At 38.5% G+C, this 12,142-nt stretch overlaps 1 protein-coding gene across 1 annotated transcript; it reads right to left on the bottom strand.

The window, feature by feature from the left end:
- Nucleotides 1-4,774: 4,774 nt before the first annotated feature.
- On the bottom strand, nt 4,775-10,243 carry LOC105958592 (SPX domain-containing membrane protein At4g22990). Its single transcript, XM_012982592.2, has 12 exons — nt 9,962-10,243; nt 9,058-9,121; nt 8,803-8,861; nt 8,559-8,679; nt 7,889-8,200; nt 7,633-7,737; nt 7,035-7,489; nt 6,564-6,865; nt 6,250-6,410; nt 5,923-6,113; nt 5,617-5,750; nt 4,775-5,296 (listed from the first exon to the last, which is right to left on the bottom strand). Exons 3-12 carry the CDS (start codon nt 8,853-8,855, stop codon nt 5,058-5,060), a joined length of 2,073 nt encoding a protein of 690 aa, XP_012838046.2. The 5' UTR covers nt 8,856-8,861; nt 9,058-9,121; nt 9,962-10,243; the 3' UTR covers nt 4,775-5,057.
- Between the last annotated feature and the right edge of the window lie 1,899 nt (nt 10,244-12,142).

The raw sequence follows: 12,142 nt of genomic DNA on the forward strand, positions 1-12,142 counted from the left end.
TCCATACCACATCGCCAAGGGTAACAATACTTCCACTAGACTACAACACACGCATGCTCTTGTTTACTCTTACTAACGTGAAAAAATAATTCCACTAGCAGGCATGATCACACAGCAAAGCACAGCAACTCACGAGTTGATTTCATATCTTGAAGTGCAAGGAAGAAAAAACATCCCCACAGTAGAGTACGTGGATTGGCAATGCACATCCCCTCAGCTTCAATTACTAAGTCTTCAATACAAATGCTTAGACAAAATTCCTTTTCCTCAATTATACTTGACAGGCATAGAGACGCCAAAAGAATTCAGTTTACCATTCGCCTCACATAGGCTTGTATCAATGCACTTTTGCTATCATCGAATTCATCAAATTTATTTTTGCTTTACTCTTTGTGATGTTACATCTACACGAATTACCTAGTACCACGAGTTCAATAACCTTACAAACACTTAAGAGAGATTTAGATAATCCGTATAGCCTGGCCAGCTGGATTATCTAAGTCCCTTTAACTGTTTCACAAGGTGCTACTTTTAAAACGTGGCCACGGACAAATATATTTAAGACCCAAGTGGTCCAAACAAAGGGCACGACCCTTAACAAAAACCTTAGGAGACTGATCCCCTCCTCAAGTACTTCGCGTACAACGGTAAATGTTAATACACATAAGCGACGCAAAAAATCTTGACAATGTCAAAATAAATAACTAAATATTAAAACTTCAAATGTCAAACAAGGAAGAAATTCAAACGAAACAGTAGTGGACATACCTATCTACATCAGCAATAAAAATGAAGGAATCCATAGCAATAATAAATAAAAAAGAGTTTAACTATCCTAGCAAAAAAACAAAATATCTAAACTCCTCCACCACGAGCGGAAGACGCTCCCACAGTGGGATCATCAGCAACCTTGTCATCCACGACCTCTGTGCCCGTGTCATTGGCATCGACCTCATCCTCCTCTTCATCGGATATACTAGCCTCCATCCCACGAATAACCTTCTCACTGATACCACCCGCATCGCGAAGATATTTGCGACAAGCACGTACTAATGGCTTATAAACCACAGCCAGAGCATGCTCCTCAATCATAGCAGCACACTCATCACTACCTCGGAAGCTAAGCTTGGTTTCCTCCACGATGGACTCCTTATAAGCAGCGCCACCCGACGTCGCGAGGAACCTCTTCCCCGTCGCCTTCTCAACTTCATATTTCTCTTTGAGCTGGTCATAACACTCGTTCAACTTATGAACGTCATCCTTATATGCCTTCGCATCACCTCGGATAACCTCGAGCTCCTCTGTCCTCCGAGCAAGCTCATCTGTCCTCTGGGCAAGCTCCTCCGACCGTTGAGCAAGATCGGACCGCGCTATCTCCAACTGGCTTAGAAGCTCGTCCTCACGTGCCTGACTTCGAGCCCGCTCCTCTTCCTTCATAGCTTCCACGTTCCTACCTTGCTCCATGAGATATCTCCAAGTCGCTACCAACTATATAAAAAAGAAACCAATAATAAGAATATTTTTCGCAAGACTAGTAAAAATAAACATAAAATCTTGTTTTAAATAGACAAGCACTCACCCGACATATGTCCCCACCAGCTAACTCCAACATGTGAGAAGGACCCTTACCAGACATCCGAGCACGATCATACTCTCGAACGAATCCCTCCGGTACTCAACATCGGCAGATCATGGTCCGACACATCCCAATACGACTCCTTACCTTCGCGATTCACGCCATAGATAAACAATTGTTTCCCTGCCCCACCATGGAAAGCATAGGTCTCCTCGGGATCTACCCGTGGACGCTTAGGCATGGCCACATACTCGGTATCCACCCTTTTTCCCTTGCCACGATCTCTCGTAAGTGGACGCCCCTCCACTTCACCAGCGCTGCTACGGTCATCTTCAATCACTCGAGGAGTTTCTACATGGACCGTCTCACGAGCCAAACCGCCCGAAGAACCTCCCAGCGGAGCGGGAACCTTCTTCGATGCCTTCTTCGACGTTCCATTCGCCTTAGCTCGAAGTGCCGCAAAGGTGATACCCCCATCTACAAAATATAACAAACACATAAGAGACATAGGGTATATCCAACCAAAGAACTACACAAAAAAAAAAAAATAAAAAAAAAATAAAGAAGCGAAAAAATCAATCACTCAAAGGATATACGGTGTTGACCCTTCGCCTTTGGAATCAAAACCCTCGGATCAAATTCCACATCACACAACCTAGATTCTTCTATCCTCTTCACCATATTCGCAGTTATCTTGAAACTCTCGCACGTAGGGTTCCAAACTACGGGGACGTCGAAAGTGGGAGCCTTCACATAAAAAAAATGGGTCTTCCATTCCCCCAAAGATAACTTCACACTCTTCACAAATTGATAGGGAACGCGAGGATGAAACCAAAAGAAAGGTCCCATATTGGGCCGATGTAGCGTAAATAACGTCTTGAACAAACTCACAGTCACAGGCAAACCCACTAGAGACACCCTATGGTGAAACGCCTCGAACGTAAGAATTGCAGTCGGAGTTAACTGACTGTACCCTATCTTGAATTCCTCACAAACCTTCAACAAGGTCGGATGCGGTGTAATCTGAGATGTACACGTCAAGTACGCCAAAAATACCGTATGAAACCCATCAGGTGGCGAATACAAACGGTCGCCCTTCCGAGGCAACAACAACTCGACATTACTTGGCGCCCCAGATAAACGACGAATAGAATGCAAATGCTCTTCCGTCAACACACTATCAAAATTAACTAAGTCCAAATTAATTGGCTTCTTTTTCTTTTGCCTCCTCGTATCAACCTCAACATCACCCGGCGGAATATCATCTTCCTCCCCCTCTTCATCCGTCGGCTCAACTTCACTACTTGGCACAGCATGATCACTCGCCAAAGGGGCTTGATTAGAATCGTCACTATCGCTCCCAAAATCCACGATTTGGCGTCGAGAATAACGCCTACTAGACACAACTCCATCTACTTGCTCACTAACGTGAATACTCGTTTCTACATCGTCACTCCAAGATTCAATGATTTCTCGCCTCACGGAACTCCGAACATTTACACTATCTTCGACATCGATTCGCTCCTCATTTTGCCCAACCCGCTCGCGCTAACCGCGCTGAAAAAGGGGCCCTAACGCGCTCTCACGCGCGCGCGTCGCATCTGGCGACGACCTCCCACGCGCCCAAACACCAACAGCAACAGCACGTTCACGCGCCCCCTCCTCTACTTGCGACGCGCGCGCACGCGCGCCTTTATTGGGCAGCGCGCGCGCGTCAGCCGACCTGCCCTCCCCTCCATGCGACAGCGCACACGCACTCCCTTATTGGGCAGCGCGCGCGCGTCAGCCACCTCCATTCCCCTCCTAGCGCGCGCGTCCACGCCCGCACCAATCAGACGCGCGCGTGGAATCCCGCTCAACGCGCCCTGCACACGCGGCCCTACACCATCCTTCTTTCTCCTCGCCTCGGACTCCGATCCAGCCTCCGACTCGGCAGCTCGGCTCGGCTCCGGAGGTTCCTCGGGGAGTGCGCCAACACACACATCCACAAGGCCAGCGGCGCGGCTCCTGCCCACGGCTCCAGCCACCCGGCTAACTACCCCCCTCTCCACCTCATTCCGGGTTATAGCCAACAACGGTCCGATTTTCGCACCAGATACTACTACCTTCTTGCGTTCTATACCCACCGTACCAAAAGTTTTCTCACCCCCTTCAACCGGATCTCGAAGTTTAATTCGTAAAGACTTCGACTTACCCGGGTTCGACATGAAAAATATTTTTCCCCGACGAAACAATCAAGAAACAAAAAATTTCTACTCTACCACAAAAAAAAAAAAAAAAAAAAAATCAAGAGAAGAATAGCACAGAAGAAGACCTAGAGTTTAAAGAACATACCCATATTTAATGCAAGAGTTGAAGTTTAATTCTTTCCACCGCAAAATGAATCTATTTATCTGGCCCTGGTATAATATATACCTCGCTGCCAAATAAATACAGTTATCCCTTATTTAAATTAAGAAATTAATTCACCGCCAACGGAAACAATTCAATCAACGCCGCAATTAACTCTCGACACGACCCGGATCCCTCTACACACGTCCCCGTCTCGAATCGAGAGTTGGGGGCTTAATGATATACCTAAATGGGCCCTCAAATTTATCTACCAATTAGGCCCACTACACGAAAGCCCAATCACATACAAGTGGGCCCATTACACGAAAGCCCAAGCTCCTTCAAAGTAAGGCTTGGGCCCAACAAAGTAAGCTCAACCCATTCAACGATATATAAATAAATGTTCTACTCATTTGTTAATGTACGTTTTTTATTATTAACTAACAAGCTAGAGTCCAATTCTCTCTATCATCTCCGCAATCCGTATATCTGACTTGAGCGTCGGAGGGGTTTCCGCCGGATCAATCCCCGGTGTAGTTCACGTGTGTTCATTTCGCAGGGATCTCAGGATCATCAAGTTGTCAAACTACTGATCCGCTTTGCTCTCCCAGCTTATTTTCTACACTACCCTAGGTGAGCTATATTTTAGCATCATCATCCTGCAAAATCATTATTGTCACTAATTTCTTTATGTTATCTTTTATTTAAAATTGTTTACGTATTTTCAAAACCCAGTGATGAATTCCTTAATGAATTTCTGAATTCGCCACTGCACGCATACACAAATGTGCGTAAAGTGTTGATGATAACCAACTAGTGTATACATGGTCATCTACAAGACCGGCTAGAGAAAATGAAAGATAAATAGAAAATGAAAAATGAAAGATAAATAAATGGATTATTCTTCCCTTATAATAACTTACAACATTGACATGCAACAGCCAATAGAAAAGGACAAAACCCGTGCAACAGACAGGACGAAAAGGACCAAAAACAAAACTCAAAACTTCAGACTCTAGCAATATATAATCATTTGAGGAGAGGAAGAAATAATAAAGAATGAACAAACATCGATTATTCCTATTCGACTCGATGATATTGTCCGAATACCCCAAAAAGAAAAAAAAATAGAGGCTGTGCTGTGTCTTACTTAGTACAGAGAATTGTATGTACAGCAGGTGGCAACAATGGAGCCGATGCAAATCACGAGAGAAGGAAGAAGAGTGATGTTTAAGAGCTGACTCTCTCCCAAGAACCCTGCAAGTGTGATAGTCGCATCTGCAACAACTCTTGCTAGTGTTCCAGCTTCTGTCGACAAAAGGCCGCCATTGTAGGTCCCACGAGAAAGCCTGGACGACATCACCCTCGAGAGAAGTGACAAATTGACTCCTGTAATAATCATCGCAAATGACAGAGCAATCAGGTTTATTCTATGTCACACCTTGTCAATTCAACAAACAATTATCATGCTCCTCGCAATAGATTCGAGTTTGCTTCCCCCTCGATAAATTAACATTCGGCATTTAAAAAAAATTAAATTTCTTTTTTTGGGTTTTCGGGGCTGCACAAAAAGTTATTAGACTAGCCAAATATCAAATAAAAGCCAATTATATAGTTAGTCATGCATTGATTTTGCTAACCAAACGAGGCCCTGATATGTACGCTGACAGAAACTAACAGTAGAATATATTTGCAAGAATAATTTTTACCTTCCAATACTTCAGCAGCTACAAACATGATGAGGCCTGAGCCGACATATTGTGGCACCGAATATGGGACAAAAAGGTTAAAGCTGAAGAGTATTCCCAGGAAGACCACAATTTCAGACAGCAGCAATATTTGCCTGAATACAGATCAATGACAAAAGCCGATCAGGTCAGAGAAAAGTTAATTTTGGCTTAGCTTAAACTTAGACATGTTTATAAGGAAAAACATGCTCGGTCATTACATATTTAAGACACTATTATTCCATTTTAATCAAGAAATAATTTACAGCGTAAAGAAATTGATTTTACCTGTCCTCATACATATTGCTTAGGTAACTTCCAACAGCAATGTTTACTGGAAGAACAGTTAGGCCTAAGCAGAAGAGAAATATAGACACTGAGCTCGTGGTCCAACCGAAATAGTGTGTCGTGACAACACTTGATTCCGAAAGTAGAATCTCCATGGCATATTTAAGCATAAAGTAAATCAGCAATTGAACCTGCACAATAGCATGTAAACAGCCACAAACACGACGTTATGTGAAGCTATTTTGGTCGAATCAAAATCTATAAGCTATTTTGCTAATTTCTATATATCAAACGAAAAAAAACAAATCAAGATTGCATATGCATTACCTTCACAGAAGGAGTGAGCAACCTGTAGGCATCAGCAAACGAGTTGGCTGGTCTACGAGATTCTTCGGGAGCCTCTTCACTCACATCTTCATCATCTTGTTCGTTTTCTGTTGACGTTAAAAGTAAAGGTTCTACAAGACCTTTCTCAAGCTTATCTTGTTCTGCAAGTTAAAAGAAGCTATTAGATTTCCAGGTTTCTATACTTACAGTTCTGTGTCTTGACACAACCTATTAGGCACATTTCTGCATGCATATCGAACTGAAATACTAGAACAAAAAAATACTTAAAACATATATTCTATTATAAAACATACCAGCAGAAGATTCTTGTTGAACGGGGCTGTCTTCTGCCTCACGAGCAGGTTCTCTGAACGAGATCCAGAGCCATACAAGATACATTAACCAGAACACAGACATCACCCAACCGGGCAAAGTGTCTTGATTGAACGTGATGTTGTATATTGTAAACTTGGTTTGAAGTAAGCCAGCTAGTGCGGGACCGCATGCCATTCCAAGAGCACTAGCACTAACAAAACCTGCCGAAGCCTGCATGCGGATTTTAAGCGGCACACAGTCACTGATATAACGTCTGTTAACTGCTCTAGCAGAACCAAGCCTGCAATAACATTGCAATAAATCACTTAGTATTAGGTTATGTGTGTCTGTGAGAGAGAGAGAGAGAGAGAGAGAGAGAGAGAGAGAGAGAGAGAGAGAGAGAGAGAGAGAGAGAGAGAGAGAGAGAGAGAGAGAGAGAGAGAGAGAGAGAGAGAGAGAGAGAGACCTACCCACAAAATATTCTACCCATCAAAAGTATCCATATCGAGTTGAGGTCAAAAGCCAGAGCATACATAAGATTTCCCACGCAGAGAATAATGCTGCTAAATACGAGAGGTCTGAAGTATGACTTGTTAGACCAAGCACTGAAGTACACGGAAGAAAATATCTGTGCCACTGCCATTGCTCCAATCACAATACCACAAACTGTCGGTGCTGCCCCAAGGCTCATAGAGTAGTCATCCGCTGTAGGAACAATAATGTATGTATTGACCATGTACAAAAACGTGTTCGCCAAGTTCAGGATGAGTGACATGAAATGGTATCTCTCCTCGTCAACATGTTCCTCAACTGGAGAAGGCAACTCTTCGTGCATGATAAGCGCATGTTGTCCCAAAAAGTTGAGGAAATTCGTCGAGTGGGTTAATCTGTCGACAGCTGATTTTATTGTGTCAACAACTGGATCCTGCAGATCAAGGATTTAAAGAGGAATAAGGAACTTGTGAAACACTTTCAAAAAAATTTAGCATCAGCTTAGTGAGAGAGGTACAGTACATAACGAAATTTGCAAAAGTGACGGAAGCTAAATGAATTTTGAACATGTGATACCTGGAGCGGAAGGGCAGGCTGGTCATATATTGATAAGTAGCTTCCCTGGCGGTCCTGAAGATCTGCTAGATTTCGAGATATAGCTCCAACAACAGCTCCAAATCCCTGAAAAACACCAGTCTAGTAAGTAATGATCGACCTCATTTTATAAGTTTTATAATGTTGATATAAATTCATCATTAGAGCTCATGTTCTTGTCTAACCAATGAAAAAAAAGGAAAAGAAAAATCAAGGGGACGTATTTTAACCACATTACCACATGCTTGAAGACTTGCTGAAGTTGGGAATAAGGATGGTTAGCGCGAGTTTTCACATAGTAATCAGTGAACCTGTAACCGAATCGCTTATCGAACTTCTTAAGGATCTTGCGCAAACCAATGGCATTCATTTCAACGAAATAGAGGAGCTTTAGGAGATCCTGCCCAACTGCTCTATAAGATTCACGTAGCTCGGATATTTTGGAAATATCGGGCTCTTCTTGAAGAGCATATTGTTGCTCATTAAGCACCGCAATCCTGCTTGCTAGAACGCCTTGTTGTTCCAGCATAAAAAGGACAATTTTTTCAATCTGGAATGACAAACAAAGAATTTATTATAACTGACTTATGATGAGTATTTAATGTTTCCCAAAACTTAGTGACTCAAACGAGAACAACATTGACAACTTTCGGTGGCAACTGAAAGAGAGAGACCACGTGTTGGCAAATAACTAAAACATTTTTAAAAGACAAATCTGCAAGCAAATACGTGAACTGGAAACTTCATTAACTGATGGTCAGCATTACAAAAAGTTCGTAATATAGCTCTCACCTCGAATATAGTTGAAAAAGCAACCATAGAAAAAAAAAAAAAAAAAAAAAAAAAAAGGATAAGGTGAATAATGTAACATATTGCAAATACGTCTATGATTTTAGAAATCTATTTACCTGATTATCCAGCATTCTGGAGAAATCCTTGAGAACATATCTACGTTCCAGCGCTCCAGTTTCAATTTGATTAGCATATTGCTTCACTTTTTTCTTCATTAGTTTGTAGTTGATGTAGTATCTGCATTATATCAAACAATTTCAAATTCTCTTCCTTCATATATTTCCAACATGCACAGATATTAATGACACAAAAAAGGCTTATTTTTTAGAAAACGGATTCGAATTTATCTAATATGCATACCCTTGCCATTCTTGAATTTGCCTTTCCTTCAACTTTTTGCCGAATTCAACCATCTTTATCTGAAATAAAACGATACAAACATATATTAGATTTCAATGAAATTAAAACTGGTCACAAATTTGCGTGTCGTAACTGATAGTCGTCATTTAAAGAAGTTCTATTCTAGACAAAAAGATGACGAACAAAACAGCGTCTACTGCATATCCGACTGTACAAAAATCTCTCTCAGAATTTGAAAAGGTTGCACATCGTTACCTAAATAGCTGTAGATTGTATTATATCAATAACCAGAATACGACTTCTTCTCGAACTTTCCTTTCTGTCTCAAACAAAACAAATGTTAGTGACAGGAAAAGAAAGTTAAACTGATCAATACACAATCTTAAGCAAAGCTAATAAAATGCCGATTATCCAACATGTTCTTCTTACAAAAAACACTTTTTTCTTTTTTATAGGACGAAGAGTTCATATATATTTGACCTCTGTGACCAGGTGTTGCCCTTTCACATTGAGCAAGAGCTAACCAATCTCAATGCTAATAAAGATTGTCTTGCCCATACAAATTTAGGAAAACAAAAACCGATACTACGTTAACCGGATTCAGTTCCGCCCGTTTTATAACACACAATTAGACTATATCAGAGCAAACCAAAAAACAAATAAATAAATAAACGAAAAAAGACGAGTCCAAGTACACATGATCAAGCTCATTTTCTATTGATTAAAAGCTTCCAGACCAGTCAATTGCAAACGTCATTAACATTAAATTCGTTGAACAAAGCTTTGTGAGCACTTCAACCACTAACTTTTTTTATTTAATTTGTTTTTTTTTTTTTTTTTTTTTTTTGATAGCTACTTTTCTACACACCAATGACAACAAGTTGAAAGCTCTATCTGTAATCACTTAAAACCACTCATTTACTCAATTCCCCAATTAAAAAAAAAAAAAAAAAAAACACCATAACACTTAAAATTGAATTAAGCGAATCCAATCTAGATAAATACCAAAAACTAATCTAATGTTGGAATTTTCAGAAATCAAACAATTTACACAATTGCGACTCTATATACATGCAAATGCAAAAAAAAAAAAAAAAAAAAAAAAAAAAAAAAAAAAAAAAAAAAAAAAAAAACAGAGTTAGAGAGAGAAAGCAATTACCGGAGGAATTTGACCCCGTCGGAATTCAAATAGCTGGAATTAAATGAGCATCAACAAACGCACGTATACTACTTCAATCAGGGATCCGCCAGCTTCCGAGATCGGGTCAGAATTCAAAAATTCGGATCTTTGATGGAATATTCTTATATTCCAAAGTTTCGTCAATATCCAAATTTATTAATTAAAGCTCAATTCCGCAGCCTTTCAATCTGCCGCCTGTGTGTATGTATACAGAGCGAGAGACGGTGGAGGGAGATATATATATTATATATATATATATATATATACGCACAAATTGTATATATATATATAATATTGTAATTACATGTAGAGAGAGAAAGAGAGAGAGAGAGAGAAGAGAAAGAGAGATGAAAATAATTGGAGCGAGAATCGATGTAACTCTGTGAATCCTATTTCTCCTATGATTACTAGTTCATATTTATAGCGATTTTATTTATTTATTTTATTTATTGAGAATAAAAATGTTCAGATTTTACTTTGAATATCAGCCAGAAACAGATGATTCCTCATGTTTGACTTTTAATCATTTAGGTATTTTTAGGTCTGCTAAGGTCTTTTTTTTTTCTTTTTTATCTTATAAAAATAATAAATAATAATAATTAAAAGAAAAAAGTATTTTTTTTTACATGTTTTTAATATGAAATAATATGGGATAAAGTTTTGTGCTGGATACAATTAATTACTATTCATGTGGTTGCTGTGAAATTTGGAGACACTTAACAAATTTATTTAGGTACTAAAATATAATAATAAATTACCTTCCTACTCAATCATAGAGGATAAAATTTGATAGCCATTAAAAATAAATAATAAATAAAATAGAGTAAATTATTTTAATGAACTTTTTATGGAAAATTGGTTGTGGAGTGACTGGCAAAGTTCATGTCTATTGCTTACAATTTTTATAGTTACTAAAATTTAAAAGCTTCCTTAAATATTATCCTATCTCATGAAAAATAGGTTCAATTTCATTTTGCACCCTTGAAATGTAGTATTATGTCATTCTACACCGTCGAAGAAAGTACTAGCGATTTGCACTATCGAAACACAATAATTCATTCATTAAGCACCATCAATTGAATTTTTAAAATTTTACGAGGGAAATTTTGTTTTTTATTGCATTTTTTTTATCAGAGTGCAAATAATAAATTAAATTATTATTTTATTCTATCCTCCAACTTAATTTCAAGCATACAAAGTGCCAAAGAAAATAAAAAATCACACCTTGTTACTAAAGAAATATATTTTCTCACCCTAGAAAAAACGTTAAATGTTGACACAAAATTATTGAATCGGTGGATCTTTTATTGTAATTGATAAAAATACAAATATTTGTAAAGAAATATGTTCATGATATGGTATTTTTACTTTTGCACTTTGTAGTTTAGAAAGCATCAATGAACATAAAAAAATTGATTTGAACTTAGGCATCTTAAAAAAATACCACTAAAAATATTAAATTACACTCACGAGCTTAAAAAATTCATTCGAGATGCATTATACATTATTTCTCGTATTACAATTGTGCAAAGTGATATTAATATCTTTTTTAAATGTAAAGTGCCAAAACACTATATTTCAAGAATGCGAGGATTAAGCTGAATTTTTATTTTATTTAATTTCCTTTTTTTACTTTTTTTTTTCTTATAATATATATCCACTCTTGTTTTGAAGTAAAAGGGAGGATAATTCATCAAAAAAAAAAAAAAAAAAAGAAGTAAAAGGGAGGATCTGTTTGGATATGACAGCACTAGGAAATATGAGTTGTTGATGAGAGATTTGTTCACGTGTTTTATTTTTTTATTAATTAATAATTAAGTTGAGATCAATTAGTGTTGGGAATAAGTGAAATATTTATGAGTCCCCTATTTATGGATACATTTTGTCACACGTCTGCACTTTTTTTCTTTTCTAATTAGGTTGACATATAGTTGTCATAGCGTTGGCAATTAAATGAGTATTTTAGAGTTCTATTTAGAATAGATTTGTTTTGAACTTATCGGGTTATACCGTATCTTATATAGAATCATATTTACTTTTCAAAAATCTATCTATCTACAATATATATATATATATACCTTGGTGTTAATATTTGAAATCCGGACTGAACCCGAGTGAACTAGTTGAACTGCAATATCTGAACCCGAGTGAAAATCTCAT

This window comes from Erythranthe guttata, chromosome 5 (assembly GCF_056151865.1).
Source record: "Erythranthe guttata isolate IM_541 chromosome 5, IM_541, whole genome shotgun sequence".
In the NCBI taxonomy this organism is placed as follows: domain Eukaryota; kingdom Viridiplantae; phylum Streptophyta; class Magnoliopsida; order Lamiales; family Phrymaceae; genus Erythranthe; species Erythranthe guttata.

Coding starts and splice junctions, on each gene's coding strand:
- LOC105958592 (XM_012982592.2), bottom strand. CDS start 8,855: ATGGTTGAATTCGGCAAAAAGTTGAAGGAAAGGCAAATTCAAGAATGG. Junction 6,866..7,034: donor ATGGGTAGAATATTTTGTGG/GTAGGTCTCTCT, acceptor ATGTTATTGCAG/GCTTGGTTCTGCTAGAGCAG. Junction 5,297..5,616: donor AGCTGCTGAAGTATTGGAAG/GTAAAAATTATT, acceptor TGATTATTACAG/GAGTCAATTTGTCACTTCTC.